General features: G+C 41.0%; 1 protein-coding gene across 1 annotated transcript in view; it reads right to left on the reverse strand.

Annotated features, from left to right (window-relative positions):
* Positions 1 to 18,777, reverse strand: part of ALCAM (activated leukocyte cell adhesion molecule) — a 92,191-nt gene extending 73,414 nt beyond the window's left edge. Inside the window, exon 1 of the mRNA XM_075590097.1 lies at positions 18,172 to 18,777. Within this exon, the coding sequence (XP_075446212.1) occupies positions 18,172 to 18,229 (58 nt within the window). The 5' untranslated portion in view covers positions 18,230 to 18,777. The remainder of the gene's footprint in view (positions 1 to 18,171) is intronic.
* Between the last annotated feature and the right edge of the window lie 214 nt (positions 18,778 to 18,991).

Consider the following 18,991-nt stretch of genomic DNA (forward strand, 5'->3'; position numbering starts at 1 on the left):
TATTGCTTGGTCTGCAGCTTTAAGTAAAACTTAGTTTGATTTTCAAAGAAAAGAGTCAACTGCATTATTGCTTTACATTTTTCGCTTACATTTTCTTTAAAATGAGCAAAGTGGCACTTCCCCCTAAAGCATAATCTATGCCTCCTGTTCTAGAGAATTTGGAGACCTTCTAGAAAATACTAGGCAGAAAAAGAGGGCTGAAAAAGCCAAGGAGTTTCTTGGGCAGTGACATTTCTAGAACTGTTTCTCCTTCTCTTAACCCCCCCCCCCCCCCTCCCTTCCTTCCCTAGATAGACAGGCAAAGAGACAGTGAAATGTCAATCTTTTCAAAATACACAAAAGCAGAGGCACTAAGGCACCATTACAGCTGTGCAGTATTTCTATACTCCCCCCCCCCTTTTTTTTACTTTTCTATACGACAGAGAATACGTGTAATTTATTTCTCCCGAACTTGTATAAACATAAGAATTGCTTCACGTTCATGACACAGATGGACACAAAATCAGTCTAGCCCTATACATGTTGTATAATATGCCCATAAATGGTTCAATGCATTTAAAATATTTATATCACACCAAAATATGCCGATTTTCTGACACCATCTTTGACATTGTTTGGAAAAGAATATAAGCACAGACTCCAGGAACAATGAATGTAAAGTAAAAGCTCTGTGGGGTACATCTTTCTTTTGCTGAAAGGACTTTGCAAGGACAAACATTTGAGTAAACACATTAGGGCTCACAACTGATCCGGTCAGTCACTGCTGACATTTTCAGACTGTAGAGACTATAGAGCTTTCATCCAGAATATTTTTACTGCTGCAAATAAATCATATAGCAGGTAAGTCTGAGGTTCATTACCTGGCACCAGTTTAATTTAGCCAGGAGAGCAATGTTTCTTATACAAATTATATTGAAAATGAAACAGCAGCTATGAATCAGCAGGTTATTTGATTGAAGTTTGTCCATATGCACAACCAAGAACATCTATCAATGCAAAGTAAATTAATTTTTTAATATACAGAGTTGTTCATGAATGGTGACAATTTGTAAATGATATACAACTGCAAATTTGATTTGGAGTTTTAGAACCTCTTATTATATTGCATGCAGCTGAAGGAGGGGGAAGGTTGTCAGACAGTGCCCTGTGTGATGGTCTGGGAATGATACAGAATGTTACCCACCCGTAAAGCAGGAATTGCAGGTGAGCATAAATAACACAAAAAGCAATCAAAGTTATTTCCATTTAAAAATAAATTAAGGTAAGGTTCCCTCCTGTGGCTCTCTCTGATCATCCCCACCTCAAGCCAAAACAGGGAAAAGGGAAATGCAATACCAAATTATATCCGAGTACACGGCCAGCGCTGAATAAGACCATTATTATAAGGCTGCAGCCACGCTGCCGCTGAGCTCGCTCATGCTCGAGAGCGGTGATGTCACCAACTCTCCAAGCATGAGCGATCGCTGTTCTGCAATAATTTTAGAGCAGGAGCGGGGGTGTCCCCACTAGCGCTGAGCGGGCGGCGCTTGCCGCTTTTACTTACATATACCTATATATGCAAGTCCCCGCTAACGCACGCATGCTCGGTGCTTGGGTAAACAATTTTTTTTTTACTTTCGAGCACACTCATCTTGCCCGTAACGCCGCCCCCCCCCCCCCCCCCCCCACCAGCCACGCTTCCGAAATAGCGAGGACACCCGGCGCTCATGCTTGGAGTGCTGGTGACGTCACCGCTCGAGCATGAGAGCGATCAGCGCCAGCGGGGCCGCAGCCTTACAGGTAGTAACTTCAAAGTAACTTATTTTCGGTAAATGCACCCTGCTTCACTCACCCTATAATACAGACGTGTTTCTACCTACAATGCCTTAGTGACCACGGCAGAGTCTCGGCAATAAAAGACTTTGTAACCGGAGCCTGTGCTTACACCTCTCTCCGCTCCCCCCCCGCACCCCTTTCCACCTCTCTCCGCTCCCCCCATCCCCACCTCTCTCCGCTCCCCCCATTCGTCTACGCTAAGCTTCCTCTTTCCACCTCTCTCTCTGCTCAGCTTCCCCCCCCCCCCTTCCACCTCTCTCCCCGCTCAGCCCCCCCCTTTCCACCTCTCTCCCTGCTCAGCCTATACTGCCTCTCTCCACCCCATTGGTCATGTGACCCTGCGCTGTGCTCCAAAATCAGATTCAACTGTCGCCCCAAGCACCAAGCTTGGGAGAGCTTACGTGCCCAGGCACGAGCGCGTGAGGGGGGATGTGAAGATTAATATTGCAATAAGTAAACTCTGCAAGCGCCGCCTGCTCAGCGCTAGCATGGACGCAGCCTTAGTTGTGATAGGAATGAAAATAGACTTAGGCCCAAGTTGGCTTAAAGTGTCAATCCAAGTGGCCGTTATTTCCCATTTTATTTCTATGGATTGAAGGGAGGGGGGTCTCCAGAGCTGAACCTCATTCATTTCAGTTCCGGGGACCCCTTGCTTCCCAAAATACCCATCTCTATAGGGGGTGCTGGTAGCTGCTCCGGCTCGCTAGGTTCATGTAATGGTGGCTTTTCAAAGCTCCTTCGTCATGAGGGCCAATGGGAAGCAGTGACTGTCATTCGGTCCACAGGTCAGGTTTTTAGAATATCCCTGTTTCAGCACAGGTGGCTCAATCAGTAGCTCAGTCTAAGACTGAGAGCTATGTCCAAGCATGTTAAACAGTGACATTTAGAAAGGTCAGTGTAATAGTTTATTTCACATAATTAATTCCATGTTAAAGAGCAGCTTATTAGGGTCAAAGATCTTCCTATAGGCAGCATTGTCGGCTGACAAAGTTGTAAGTGAAATCCATTGTATCTGCATCCTGAGACATCACTTCCATAACTAGCATTGAGCACACTGGGAAAAAATGCTTTCAGTGTTAGGCCTAACTGAAACACCATTGTATACAGATTTGGCTTAGGCCAAGTGGAACCTTTATTTGCTGCAAGTGCTGCTTCAACAAGAAAACAAATTACAACAACCTCGTTCTCATTTTTCTGGTTATCAGAGCTACATAGTGAGCACGACCACTTCTATTACACGCCACACTTGTTATCACATTCTATGTGAAATAAAATTAAATTCACAAAGAGGCAAAATCTGAGAAAAGACCAAAAATTATTGTTACAAAGATTAAAATAAGCAAACGAAACATCCTGACAAGTCTCTCGTCTCCTCCCACGAATTAACTGTACACTACAGAGAAGTGCAACCTACCCTATTACTCTATTAGACATAGTAACTATATCATTAGAATATTAAGACATCATGTATATAGAACATTTTAAGTATAGCTCTGCTTCATTCGAAATGATCCCAGCTTGATTCTCATCTCAATAATTGCAGGTTTTATCAGACATTAGTTCTCGAATTTCTAGCAAACGGGTTAAAGATTGCAGATGAGCCATCTGCATACATTTTATTGATATAAACAAAAAAAAAAGGAAGTCTTTCTAAGTAAGCAATATGTAAATGAAATAGGCTTAAAAAACAGACTCAAAGAGGTTGGACATAAAACTAACGGTTTACATGCTGGTTTTCAAGTGCAGTGCAGCAATAGTCTGAGGTGATAAACATTACTGAAGATCTGGTCATTCCACCTTCTAAGACTTACAGTAACTTCCACAGGAAAAAGGACTTGGATTCTATCGGTCATTAGCCAGTAGACCTAGTTTGTTAAAATATTAGGTAAACAAAACCTTTGCTACTTTAGGGGCTCTGTTGACTACTAATGCAAGATGTTAATTTGGAATAAAAAAAACCCTCAATGATTCACAACAAATGAATTGAATACAAAATGATAAAAAAAAAAAAAAAACGGAGTCTGTTTTTATACATCGAGCCAGATGTACAGAGGTTCTGAAGTAATTAGATTGCTATAAAGAAAAAAACACAAATGGATACAAAGCAACTGTCTAGTTTAACAAAAGCGGAAGTCTAAGAGAGAAGAGCATAAAATACTTTACTTCCCACCTTCATTTCAACGTGCACGCACTATGCACAATGCTCTCCATGAGAGCACAAAGACCCGCATGCCTACACAGGCAGGAAAGCAGCACCTTGGTGCCAAGAAAACAGTCACGTCCTTAAATCCTACTCTCAATTTGCTCTTTACTTTATGGAAACATTGAACTTGAATGTACTCCACAAGTGACATGCAAATAAAAGGGAATAAGTAGGCAATGAAAAAAAACAAAGCAACAACGAAAGAGCAGATTAGAAAGACAAGTCATTTTTATACTTATGTTGCAAGAGAAAAAACAGACTAGCTTAGAGACACAAATCTCACCCAATCATTGTAGCCAATAATCTATTAACCCATTTAATTGGTAGAAGGATGCAGGATCTTAGAACTAATACACAACCGGTAAAGGTCACTAAAAACTCTATAGACACTTTAATAAGACATATTATAGTCATTAAGCAATGCAGAGGGAAAGGCTTGGACAAAGGGGTTTACCGTCAAAATTATTGTAGACAAGCGTCTAAAAATCTTCAATTAAAAATCAATCTATTCAATGTATTACTTAGATGGGTCTTACCAATGCTAGAGCCCGGTGTATTTTAATGTCCATAAACCTAAAACAACAAATTCAAAGATGAGCCATTAGCCTTATTTGGGTTATCTGGAAATCCTCTCTCTACCTCCTGTTCTTAGTCTAAACATTTTAAAATTAGAACCTGAAAAATGATTTCAGCAATAAAGCAACTGAAATGGCAAATAAAGCTGCTCGTTCTATAAACATGGACTCGGCTAAAGCAAGGTTCAATTAGGCTCCCAAACATTTCTGGGTTGTGAAGAGTTCCTTATTAAACAATTCCTGCTCATCACATTAACAAACATTTGTTAGCTTGTAAATTCGGTATGTGTATAGCAATCAGGTTAAAAAAAAATAAAAAATAAAAATTAAAATAAAAACAAAAGTGACACTTTACCCACAGCCATAATGTGGATATCTTCAATTTGAGCTTTATAGGTTGTTTAAGATACTGTAACATGTGTGAGATGGAATGGTCGCTTGTTTTTTGCCTTGTAAATTACGTGACTGAACACATTTATTTTTAATTCCATCATTAGCCCTCATTAAATTGTGTCAAATACAAATTCTTTAATGACTTATTTAATAAATGCTGCCAGAAACATGTAAACTGCTAAATTAGGCTATGAATGTCTCCCTTAAAAGTCATCTGTATGTAGCATAACATCTTTGTGCTTGATTAGGAGATATCAAGCAGCTGGTTTTGCACCTGGCATCAAAGCCTCACTTTGGACAGTCAGCAGGTGGTACTCTTGTCTTAAGAGGGTAAAATGCAACAAAAGCGTGCAAATCAATGTATTCAGACACTTGTCAATAATGACTTGGGTTATAAATATTTGCTTAAACATTTCCCCATATGTTGCTTAATGTTTTTTCACTGTTCTCCGTTATATCAGGCGTGTATTAAAACTTCACGTCTTCCAAATACAATGTTTTTATATTCTTGTTGTTGGTTGTATTGTTTATTGTGAGCATAGTAAACCACAAATGACATCTTTGGCATAATATTCAACTATAGAGTATTTTCTGATAGCTTCTCTTCCCCCCCTCCCACAACATGCTCCTCAAGGTAATCGTAAAATGAAAGAAAGAAAAAAAAGAAAACCTCAAAGTTTTTCGTGTAGCTACAGATCCGCCATAGGACCAACCCAACACATATCCCTCTCGCTTCCTCAGGGAATCCCTGAGAGCAAAACGTGTTTGATTGGTTTGTCAGAGGAGTGATGTCGCGGAGATACACAACCTCCAGCTTATCTAGGTGACTCCTTGTGGCAATATTTTTACTTCCGTTTTGGACTTTTGATTAAAAAAAATTCCGCCAAGAGTCACCCACCACGCAAATTGATATAAAAGGAGACGTACTAGTGTTTTTGTTCCTCTGAGAAGAGGCCTGAAGATGAGGCTTATCCCTCAAAACAGTGTCCCCATTAGTTTACTCTTATGCTTTTAGTTTTCTTTTCAGTACGATTTACCGATTGGGACTACTTACTAAGTATGTGTGTGTATATGTATGTATGTATGTATGTATGTATGTATGTATGTATGTATGTATGTATGTATGTATGTATGTATGTATGTATGTGTGTATGTATGTATGTATGTGTGTGTGTATGTATGTATGTATGTATGTATGTGTGTGTGTATGTATGTATGTATGTATGTGTGTGTGTGTGTATGTGTGTATGTATGTGTGTGTGTGTGTGTGTATGTATGTATGTATGTATGTGTGTGTGTATGTATGTATGTATGTATGTATGTGTGTGTGTATGTATGTATGTATGTGTGTATGTATGCATGTATGTGTATGTATGTGTGTATGTATGTGTGTATGTATGTATGTGTGTATGTATGTGTGTATGTATGTGTGTATGTATGTGTGTATGTATGTGTGTATGTATGTATGTATGTGTGTGTGTATGTATGTGTGTATGTATGTGTGTATGTGTATGTATGTGTGTATGTGTATGTATGTGTGTATGTATGTGTGTATGTATGTGTGTATGTATGTGTGTATGTATGTGTGTGTGTATGTATGTATGTATGTATGTGTGTATGTATGTATGTATGTGTGTGTATGTATGTGTGTATGTATGTATGTGTATGTCTGCGTGCGTGCGCCTGTATGTCTGCGTGCGTGCGCCTGTATGTCTGCGTGCGTGCGCCTGTATGTCTGCGTGCGTGCGCCTGTATGTCTGCGTGCGTGCGCCTGTATGTCTGCGTGCGTGCGCCTGTATGTCTGCGTGCGTGCGCCTGTATGTCTGCGTGCGTGCGCCTGTATGTCTGCGTGCGTGCGCCTGTATGTCTGCGTGCGTGCGCCTGTATGTCTGCGTGCGTGCGCCTGTATGTCTGCGTGCGTGCGCCTGTATGTCTGCGTGCGTGCGCCTGTATGTCCGCGTGTGTCTGTCAGAGTGTGTGTCTGTCAGAGTGTGTGTCTGTCAGAGTGTGTGTCTGTCAGAGTGTGTGTCTGTCAGAGTGTGTGTCTGTCAGAGTGTGTGTCTGTCAGAGTGTGTGTCTGTCAGAGTGTGTGCGTCAGAGTGTGTGCGTCAGTGTGTGCGTCAGTGGTCTCCGTGTCCTGCTGCCGGAGCAGCCCCCCCCCCCCCCAGGCGGAGGTGCGGGGACACAGCCAGTCCCCAGCCGAAGGAGATTTCGGGGGAGCTCGAGCACAGGATCAGCAGTATTGCGCATGTGTGGGGGTGGCAATTGGCTTCTGCGCATGCGCACTACGGCTCACAGCCCCTTCTTGTGTGCATGAAGAAAACAATCTTCGCTCCATTGTTAGTCACTTTCTTTTGCATTACAATCATTTTAGCATCTAGGGAAACACTTAAAAGTTTTGCGCATCGACTCTTTGCTTTATTCAGCTTCTATAATCATTCTGTGCAAAATAGAAATCTTCCCTAGTCCTCAAACGCTTTAGGAATTTCAGGCACCATTAGATGGTATTGCCCCTTTAAGACTATGGTGGGGTATGCATAGCACCATTTCATGTGACATCAGAACGTCATTGCCGCTTTAAGTGGATGAGGAGCATGCACGCTCAGTTTCTCTGCTTCCTGCTCATAGGAGGGATCCAGTGTGTCTTACTCCAGCCATGTGTTCCAGGCTGCCTACGCTTCTTCAGTTCTGGGCGCAGGGCCTTCGGCTGGCCGTTACAGGTGGCCCTTCTGTCAGACCATCAAGGGAGAGGCTGACAACCCCACAGATTGTACAGCACCAACACAATTCTGGCACATCCCACGTTAAACAAAAAATAAATATATTTTTTTTTTTTAAACAGTACTGCTGTGCTGTAGGACAGGAAAAAGAAGACAGCCTCTGCAGGGAAAAGGAGAGGCGTCTATACCAGGTCCCTGCAGAAGAGTTTCCTGTCGTACTTATGCTGAGGGAGTAATTAATCCCCAATTAGTACCCACTGCAATGTGGGGAACAGGAAATGGAAATATCAAATCAGAACTACCCTGGAGAAACATTGCTCTAGTGTATCAACTTTAGGCCTATAAACCTAGCTTAACAGTAGCACAAATATGGAATATACAATTAATAATGCAGCCATTAGGTAATAGTTTGGCTTATACTGTAGGTCTTCTATCCAGACCAGATCAAAATTCTGTATCCATGTACTCCAGGTAAAATTCATTAATAGATTCATTTATTACTTTGAAGTCCATATCCACATGGATTGTCAAAGGAATGAATACACACAAAAAAAATGAAAAAAAAATCTTACAAGAATACAATACAAACAGCTCTTAACCCAAGGGGACCCCATGGAGAGCACAAAGAGGTCATTAGGGAGGACCATTGATTAGTATGCAGATGCGGCTATCTTGCTAATAATGGAATCTATTAAGGAATTATTTACCTGGAGTGCGTGGATACACAATTTTGTTTTGCTGTTACCATGTTAATTCCTCATCTTCTCCCCCTCCCCCCCCCTTTTTTTTTTTTTTTAGTTTTTGGGAGTGCAACAAGTTCTATTTACATTTTCTTTCCAGAAAAGGAGAAATTATGCTGCAGAGATCAGGTCCGATTAATAGTTTTTAGTGGGGGAGGAAAGTACTGATTTCCCAAAAAAAGAAAAAAAGAATAGAAAGTACTGTTGGGGTTAACCTTTAAAGCAAAGGGAAAGCACTGGTATAATGCATGAAACAAGATGTAAATGATCTTCCATTATATTCATAACAGCCCCCCAGGAGCTTGCAGTGTAGCTTTTAAGACTTCAGACATGCAATACAAAACCACTCTAAATCATGTTCTGTCGCTGGAAAAGCTGGGTGGTCTGAGAAATAATGTACAGTGCCTAAAGGAAGAAAGAAAAAGACCATTGTCCATCTTTTGCCAGAGATCGTGCTTTAGATGTTGTGACATGTAGATATGATCATTTAAAACAAAGACAAAAAAAAGGAGTAACTTGATCTGGGTCTGGCTCTATGTAGTACCTTTCAAAGTGTTTGCAAAACCGTACCCATTCGTAATGATTTTTTGGTGACATTTAATATAAGGCAGACATTTTATTACACAAGACCTCTCAGGCTTTAAGTAAACAGATTAAAGAAGTTAATTTTCAGCAACATAAACAACTGCAAAGTCTTATACCCTTACCCTCAAGAAAAGGAGCAATAGACTATTTTTAAAATCCCTAATTTTTTTTTATCTTTTCCTGCTAAAAAGTTGTGCATTATATTTACAGAACAGTAACAAGATCTACATCTACGAAGCAATTATATCTCCACGCTGTACAGGAGACATGGAATGTAAAGGGAAACCATTTTAAAGAATTGACTTTGCCAAATAGAAAAAAGTTTTGCCTTTCCCCACATGTTCTCATGAAAATACAGAATGAAATGCAGCTACATATTAAATAATAAAACAGTGATATCAATTGCGTGCAATAAATATTTTGCATGACTTTTCTGACTTCTAATAAAAAAAAATTAGAAGAGTCGTCAAGAAATGCTCTTTAAAATAAAAAATGTATTATGCTTTCAACAAATATTATGTGTTTTCTGATACCAATGCATAACATTAGGCTCACTTGATACCTTTTTTACACTGGTACAATATTTAGATTATTTACTGCTTTAATAGGCATGTGTCAGAGTCTGTTTCAGAAGACGAAGAAGGGGATGTCACTTTGTAAATGGTTGTTATAAAAAAAAAAAAAAAAAAGCTGGTTACATAATACATTACAAATGTTAGCTTTATTTTAATGCTAAAAGTATTTTCTCATAATACAGAGCCGATTAATTTATAAATAAAAAACACGTAGGATATTGCTTGGTCTGCAGCTTTAAGTTGCAATTCCTTGAGCATAATCTATTTGCCAAAAGGCTACAAAAATAAATGTTAACCCTACTTACTATAAAAGTATTTGCCAAGGTATGTGCACTTCAAAATTGAATGTCACACCACAAATTTGCTTTGCATGTGTTTGACTCTTTCTGAAAGTAGTTTGGGTCTACAACAGGGGTGCGCAAAGTTTTGACCCTGCCCCCCCCACCTGCTCACCTCCCGGCTCGCCCCCCTCTCCTGCTCAGCTCCGGGGTCATGTGACGTGACGTCATCACCCACCCCACTGCGTCATTTGATGCAGGTTACCATAGCGACGCATCGCCGAAAATCAGCTACAGTAGGAGAAGCTGCAGAGGCCTTGCGTGGTACTTAATTTAAGTGCCTTGGGGGGTTGCGCGGGACCTCTGTAGCCACTGCCCACCCCCTGGAAATTCTCCCCCCCCCCCCACTTTGCGCACCCCTGGTCTACAAGAGTCCGCCCCCCCCCCTCCGTTTGTCATCATGAGTGACTGAGCCTCTCCGCGCAGTTCTTGCCACACAGCTCACCTCTGTGACTAGGATAATTTCCTTGTCGCTGTCAGGAAATGAGGGGGGGGGAGAATAAAAAACTCAGAAGGTTCTTTTCATCATACGGTTTCCTCCGCATGACTGGCAGAATCCCAGTAAGAACAGAGTAAGAACATGCTGAATCCTTGATCTGGTGCATCAGTATAGGACAGAAGCGGATTCGCTCTGATTTCCCTATCGGAATGCTGGTGAAGTGAATTGCATAAATGTTTTATATGTCATTGATCTTTAAATTGAATTTGGAGCCCTCATTCACAGTGTTTAGAATACATATGTTTTGGGGTCTAAAATATATCTCCCCTATACCAGTAAAGGGGAGAGCGGGTGATTCTATAGAAAGCCCAAGCAAATAGACCTGACCAAGTAAATGTCAACTACTTCAGCCGCATACAATCCATTCTATGCAGTTGTCCCTGCTGTTGTCCGAGCTTCCCATGTGTTGCTCTGAAAAAAATATTTCTACTCTCCATTGTATTGCCAGGAGAAAAAACATCAAAGAGATTATGGAAATCAACTTGAGGATGTTATTTGTGAAGTAATAAGCTGAACAAAGTTAAATTGTCCTTGTTCATAATCATCAACTAGAAAGTTCTTGACATATATAGCACTCCATGTTCTTTCAGGTCCACACGTCTTATTTTCTATGTTGACAGTACAGCTGAAGACTTGTGAACTACAAATGCTTGTGTGAAATTAGATCCCTGGCAATGTTGAAAAAAAACATTTATATGGATCCATCTTAAAATGGATAAGAAGCACAAAGTGACAGGGTGCTATCTGCATGTCATTACTCAGAATCCATGACATGGCATACAGTACAATGCTTCCACTGCAGTCCAGAGATAATGGGGAAAGGCAGGTCTATGGACCTGTCGGAGACATGTTTATGTGCTCATAGGTGGTATTTTTATCTGCCGTACATGGTACGGTGGAGGGTGTGTCACTTTTTTTCCTACTTGTCATAACTTCTTTTGGGACGATCTATTAAGAACACTTAGCTTGATTCACATATATAGACCAGATTTCTAAATCTCTTTCTAAAGTCTTAAAAAGAGCAGAATAAGAGGGATTCAATCTTTTTTTTTAAATTTGACTCTAAAATATGGGATTGTGGTATGTATGACCACAACACCATATTTGACAGTCAAATTAAGAAGATTGAACCCCTGTATTATTCTGCTCTGTTTAAGACTTTAGAAAGATTTAGAAATCTGGTCTAAGCATTAGATATCCTGGCTGGGAAAATCTACTTCCTAGATTACTACATCTGTTCCGCTCTCTACCCATCCCAATTAAATTAAAATTAACTAGAGAAGCTCAAAAAAAATAAAAAATTATATGGGCAAACAAAAAAAGACTAAAATCAAAAAGACAACCCTTTATAGACCAACGACTAAAGGAGGGTTAGCCACCTCGAATCTCCAAGCCAACAACAGAGCCACAAGAATAGGCCAGCTCGCAATGTGGCATTTACTCACTAGAAAAAGCAACATGGGCCGCGATAGAAAACAAAGAGCTCAAACCACAGACTCTAATAAAGTCTCCTAGATTAAGACTAATAAAACGGCTGGGCTGAGACTAACCCCAGACCCATGTGAAGCTCTATTTAACAGACCTATTCCGGGAATCTCTAAAAACAGAAGGGAAATTAGTAACGCACATATTCTCAGCTACTAGATGCATCATGCTAACTATCATAGTGGCTAACTGGAAACAATCAGCAATCAGCTTTCTATATCGCACCAATTATAAATAAAATGTGGAAAACCGTGTACATGGAGAAAGTAACAGGATTCCTCCACAATACATTAACCAACATAACAAAAAACATGGGAACCATGGTGCTAAACATTCCCTGACCCAATATCAATGATAGATTTAAGAGTTAGCCTCTCACGGTGCAGACCTTGTGCTGGACCAACAATGGCAAACAATAGAATATAGATATATAAATAATAAAGCTAAAATGCTAGACTCCCCCACATCAAAATAGACGTATTGCTTTCTGTGGCAACTCTTCCCCTCCCCCCAGATATTAATGTGAAATAAAAACATAAAAAATACATTCATATTTACAAAAAAAACAGGTTTACCCTATTATGCAAAAATACTGATCCATTGTGCATTGTAGGTCTTTATGAACATTTCAATTAGCATTTTGTCATCAGAAATGCTGTGACTTAGAATAACTAACTGTAAATTACATATAAATACCAGGCAAAAACTGAACAGGAGAAGAAAACAAAACAAACCAAGCAGTAACTCAATATTTCCTTATCTACGTGCATACATACTCAAATTAATGTAACCAATCTAGCCAAATTTGACCTCATCATTCAGGCTTGTGATACATCTAAATGTAAACCTGGAAACTTCCAGACTTGTTCTGGGTTCTATCTTCTCTGTTAAAAAACAAATAACTTTTTTTTTAATCAAAGCAGGAAATACCAACCTGACAGACCTGCGTGTATTATAAACAAAGACTGTAAATTATTAGCTCCAGAGAATTATTCAAAAAAGATAAGCAAAACAAATGTGGCCCTCCCACCATGGGATACTAGCAACACAACACTTCAAGGATTGCCAATAATAACCAAGCCATTTGATGCCACGGGCTATGGAGTATAAATATAAAGATATTTACTGCACGTAATTTGCCATAACTTAAAGTGTTGCTTAGGAAGTATGAATCATTTGTTTAAAATAAACAAATACAATTTACAATAAATAAGCAGATCAGTTTTATTCTGTTTACAGCAGTGAGTCGCCAGTATGTCATTTGTTTTGTAAAATTAATTACAATAACTGTTTCTGTCACAATATTGGGGACACAAGCAACAATTCTATTTCCAAGCTCCTGTAGTCGGATTAATTCCTTGTGTAATTTCTAATCATTTTCTTTTCACTTTCAAAGGCTTACCAAATTAATGTTCCCTTCCATCTACTGATGTTTTAGTTACATCTGTCACATTACTGCAGTGTGTAGCATTTTAATCCTCACATTTCCACTAAGTTGTATTGGCATTTTTGTCACAGTTAATTACAACGGAAACCTAAAAGAATACATTTCCACTGCTATAGCCTGTCTGATTCACACACTTATTGCTCCCCTACTAAGGCAGAAAAGAGTGAGACTGAACTGGTCACGGTTCACTGAGCTACTACAAAGTCACAACGTGACAGATCCAGCCTTTAAATATAAATAGCTAGGAGACATGCGTAATTCAGCACTGGACTCTGAACACTAAAAGTTGAAAGACCATGTTGAACATATGGACCATAAGACATGAGCTGAATAAGATAGAGATCCCCCTCCCCCTTTTTTTTTTTAAATCAACATTTCCATTCAAGAGCTGTTCGCACAGTGCTCTTTATATGAATCAGTATACTTGGTGACTACATTTGAAACATGTAGAAAAAATGGTCTACATTGAGCAAATCAGAACTGAAAATAAACATTTATCAATGAGACTGGGTTGAACAAAATTTAAACTTTATGTAGATAGATAAAAAAAAAAGAGAAAAGGACTTATCAAAGCAACCACTTGATTCTTGATTTTTAAAGAGCTCCCAAATATTTACAAATGTAAAAACACAAATGCCCAGCTACGTAATTTGAATGTAAAGCCAACATTTTTATTGCTATGCATTAGTGAAATACTGTAGTAAAAAAAAATATTTTTTTTCTACAAAACAAAAAGGTACATCACCTTCCTAATAAAATAATTCCCGTCTCCTCCACACTGGCAATGGTCAGAATGTGAAAAACATGGTTTTTCCATATTTTAAAGCCGCTACTTTTCAAAAACTATTTGCTATGCAGACACTGTTGACAGCCAAAAGACCTCCTGCTGATCTGAATATGTGAATAAAAAGAATCCACAACCGCTACATTTTTCTGTTCACTATGCATAATAACTGTTGGAGGTGAGCATAATTTAAGAAGTGGAATCCTACAATGTTGGGATTTGACAGAAAAGTGAATTAAAGATGGTAAACCTGCATAAATTACTCTCTAATAGTAAATTGAAGGCAATACAAAAACGATCCACAAGTTGGCGCTGTTATTACAGGCTAGAGATCAGTGCTCAACGAATAGAAGTAAAAAGAAAATACAGCATTCTCAATTCCGTTTGTTTTACAGAAATTACTTTAATTGTTTTCAACCAGAAAACTCCATCAACTGAATATTTTATTAGTACAAAACGACCATGTAAAAAACAAAACATGTTCATTATTCAGAATCCAAAACGTCTTATACATTATAAAGTAAACACGTACTGCAAGCTAAAATATTTCCCCAATTACTGCAAAAATGAGACGTGCTGCTTCTCAAGGGACAGATTAAAATCCATCGAAATAAGTTTACTTTATACCAGCGGTGTGCAACCCGGGGGGCGCAAGATTTTTTTTGGGGGGCGTGGGCGATTGCAGAGGTCCCGCGCTCTTGTCCAAGGCATTTAAATTAAATGCAAAGGGACCACGCGAGGCCTCTGCAACCTCTACTTACCGCGATTCAGCCGGCTTCAGGACGCGTGACCATGGCAATGCGGGGTCATGTGACGTCACGGTTGCCATGGTCACGTGACGTAACCCTGCGGCGTCATTTGATGCCGCGCAAGGTAAGGGGGGGGGCAACAATGGAGGGGGCGGGGCGCACGCAGCAAAAAAAAAGTTCGCGCACCCCTGCTCTATACGGACAGATTACAGCTTGCAAATTGCTTTACATTACAGGGGAGTTGGATGCTGCTGTTATATTCTGAAATAAAATTGTTTTATTTCCCACCAGCTCAGACAGTTGGAGATGTAAGAGCACTGGAAAAATCAAGTAGCAAATAAATGACCACAAATCTCAGTACTGCTGTGCTTTTCACAGAGAAGGAGAGAGATCTTTTTATAGCATGCCTGGTGTCTCATGGTACAGCCACTCCCTTATAGAGAGGGGTTTGGCCACATTCTGCAGAGTAACTGTCTCTTAGATAAGATATCATCTCAGGATTGCACTCACTATATTTGGTAAAGCCTTACTAAAGATAATTTTAGTGTTACGAAACAAGTTAAATAGACTGTTTGAATCCAACAGTGCATTGAGTTGTTTTTCAATATAATGGGACAGTTTTTTTTTTTAATATAGAAAATTAGAAGAAAACAAAATTACCAAATCGTCAGACGAAAGTCATGTTTCAAATTCCTTGTTTGCCCACTGCTCTTCACACCCTCACACACTAACAGGACTTTCTGAAAGTCTAATTTACACCATTGCTTGAGGAGCAACTAGCTAAACCAGAAAAACTACTTTTCAAAACGGGTTTCTTTGTCTTATTTTCTCTTTTGTTTGAACAATCTTGTAATAGTTTCAAACGGTGAGCGAGGGAAAATAGCAAATAACTTCTATGCAGGGTGGTGGGGAAAGCAAATAAGTCTTTTAGGCAGGGAGAAGAAGAAAAGGCCTATAATTAGCCCATACCACAAAAAGGTGAAATTATGCTCCCACAGACAATTGTGCTCCCACAGACACAACAGCACAATTTTCAGATAATAATTTGGGCATTACTATAGCAAAGATTGCGCCATGTTTACGTCAACAATGGTTTGGTTTTCCTTAGCCTATAGCTCAGCCACAAAAACTGCCAACCGGGTTTCAGCATGTGGATTAAGTTAAGTTTTCTAGTGGTGTCCCATTAAGATTTTGCGACAGAGCACGACATGGATACTTGAAGATACTTCAAGTGAAACCATGGTCCTTGCCCACAGTGCCGCTCTGTCGGGTCCCCCTGCCCTACCAGAGCCCTTCACAGTAAACCAACATTGAAGACTTAGGCCTTGTCCTGGGTGGCAATGAGCAAGCGAGCGGGCTCAGGCTGGCCGCGATGAAACACATTGCAATGAGTATGGCCAGCGTGAGCGAACGCCTGAGCATGCGCAGCGCTTAGCTGCTTGCAAAAGCAAGCAAATTTGAATTTGACACTTGCTAGCGTGTCACGTGAGTGGTTCGCCCATTGAGGGCGAACCAGCTCCATGACATGGCCACACCCCCAAGTGCACACAACTAGCCGGCCACAAATCGCCCGGCCGAGCGTGTGACGCCCCGCGCACAAGCGCGCTCTGCTACGTGCCTGACTCACTCATGCTTGAGAGGGGTGACATCACCAACTCTCCAAGCATGAGCACTCGGCCGTCCTGCATTTTTTTTCAAGCGCGGGTGGGGTGGTGGGGGGGTCAGTGTGGCCGGGGCGTGGCTGTGCACGCCTGAAATCATTTTTTTTCTGTCTCGCCAAGTGCCTAGCGCCGCGTGACTGTACACATTTACATTCACTAATCTAAACGTGCCAAGCCTTAGAGTAGCTTCAAAGCAATACATAAAAATCATATCACTTGTAGCAGACAAAGGTTAGTCAATTTTGCAGCGGTGTCATGAACGATATAAGAAAACATTGATAATTCTGCTCAAATGACCCAACCCACAACATATAGAAATATATTGTTTTGTGGAAGAAACATGCGAAATGGAAACAGAAGTGTTATAAAGAAATGTGTACACATCTTAAGGGTACATAGGATCTCTAAATGTGTACAAACGGGAAACAAAGGTAAGAAAACAATACTAAAAAGGTCAACAGTTTGTGTAAAAATGGCAGGATTCACCAAAACAAATAAAAGTCTTATTTGTATTTTGTGGGATATTACAGCACATATGGATATTGCGTAGAGTACGGTTAAATAAGAGCAACCAAGCCCTGCAGGTCTACAATTCTGTACAAGTCACACTGTGATTAACAGGAAAGCCAACATGTGAAGAAAACGATTACTAGTGGCAGCTGGACAAACCTGGTGTGTGACCAAAGACTGGAATTTTAGGGGGAAGGGTCTTTTGGTGACAAAGGTAGAAACTTGCATTTGCTCGAGGAACAAAGACAACTAATTAAAGAGGACACCACACTGGACATGCTGAGAAGCTTTCTGATGCAGACCAGGGCTGAGTGATAAGACAGACCTGCTATTATAAACAATTCCCCAGATTTTATTGCCTAGAGCTGCTTGGTGCTACAGCAAAGACAACAGGTTGTGGGGATTGTAGCTGCAGGGTCATGGGACAGGACATTCCCCTACTTGGTAAAGAGCAACAGACTTGTGAAGTGGGGGGGCCAAGGTTTGAGACATGGATCTTGTTATGCACAATACTGGGTAAATCAATGGGACTAAAATCTGCTTGGCTCATGGCAATGGGAGCATATATAAAAGAAAAAAAAAGTCAAGCAGGTGAGAAAGTGCTACAACCCACAAACCCCATGTAAAATATACACTTCAACCTACACAACTGCATTCAAAGGATGAGAGGCAGGGAAGCAATTAGCATATTTCCAGACAGACGTATACACACACAGTCAGTACATACAACACAGTGCATCGTCAGTTTGGATATCATTTATCTGCGGAGCATAGATACTCAATTATGAACCAGACATGCGTTATTTCTCTATACACGATGAATGTAAATGTTACAATATACAGAGGCGGTTTAGTTGGAGGGTCAAAAGCACACATCATATACAGTACTGTAGTAGTGTACATTAATATACGCAATACAGACTCCGTGCATCACTTGTCTGGAGTGCGAATGGCCAGATGGTATATGTATACATACAGATAGACATATTTACATACAAGCGTGTGCAATAATATAATGACCTGTTTGCACACGTGGTATGATGTATGATTATAATGTGTATACACACACACACACACACACACACACATTACCTGTCCGCAGGGTGGCCGCCGCACACAGCACACACACAGTCAGCAGGGTCCCTGCCATGTCCCAAGATCCGACTCACGATCACAACACAGCGAGAGGATGGGGGAGCTGCCCGGACCGGCCGGGGAGAAGGGGGGCACCTGTAGCTGGTATCCCAGGGTATCACCTGCCTTCCTGCCCCGGGGTATCACCTGGCAGTGACTCGGACACTGCGCCACAGGCTCCCCGGATACTCCGCGCCAAAGCTGCCCAACAACACCTCGCACGGGCTGCTGTCCGCGCAACTGCCGGCGATAATCAGTGAACACAACCACTAAAATATATATACTGTAACAAGACAAGTCCGGCGAGAAGAAGCCGCGCAGAGAAACTTGTAGCCAAGGAGAGATGCTGAATAAGTTATAAAAAGAGACCAGCGAGCAGCCCTCAGTGCCGGGGATAAGGCGGCGGGTTGGGAGTGTGTGCAGAGGTGCTGTCCTGGCGGGTGCCGCGGGCTCGGTGTATATGGCAGGGTGACAGTGTGGTGTATATACACAGGGAGGCTCCTTCCCTCAGCCGCCGGTTCCTCTGACTGACTCTCTCTCCTCTGGCGGTTTGTCCCCCCCTATTCTTCCCTCCCCTCTCAGCGCGAGACAGCCCTCGCGCGTGCCCTTACCAACCAGCGCGTGCCCGCGCGAGGTCAGTTCGCCTGCTTGCGTACAGGGGGATATGGTGTGAAGTTTCTGTCCTGTTTATAGGGACATAAAAGCCACACTTCTTCAGGCCGTTCTCTGACCCGCTGCGACATGGGATGGATATTGGGGCCGAAAGTGTTAACATATA

Source organism: Ascaphus truei, chromosome 3 (genome assembly GCF_040206685.1).
Source record: "Ascaphus truei isolate aAscTru1 chromosome 3, aAscTru1.hap1, whole genome shotgun sequence".
Taxonomy (NCBI): domain Eukaryota; kingdom Metazoa; phylum Chordata; class Amphibia; order Anura; family Ascaphidae; genus Ascaphus; species Ascaphus truei.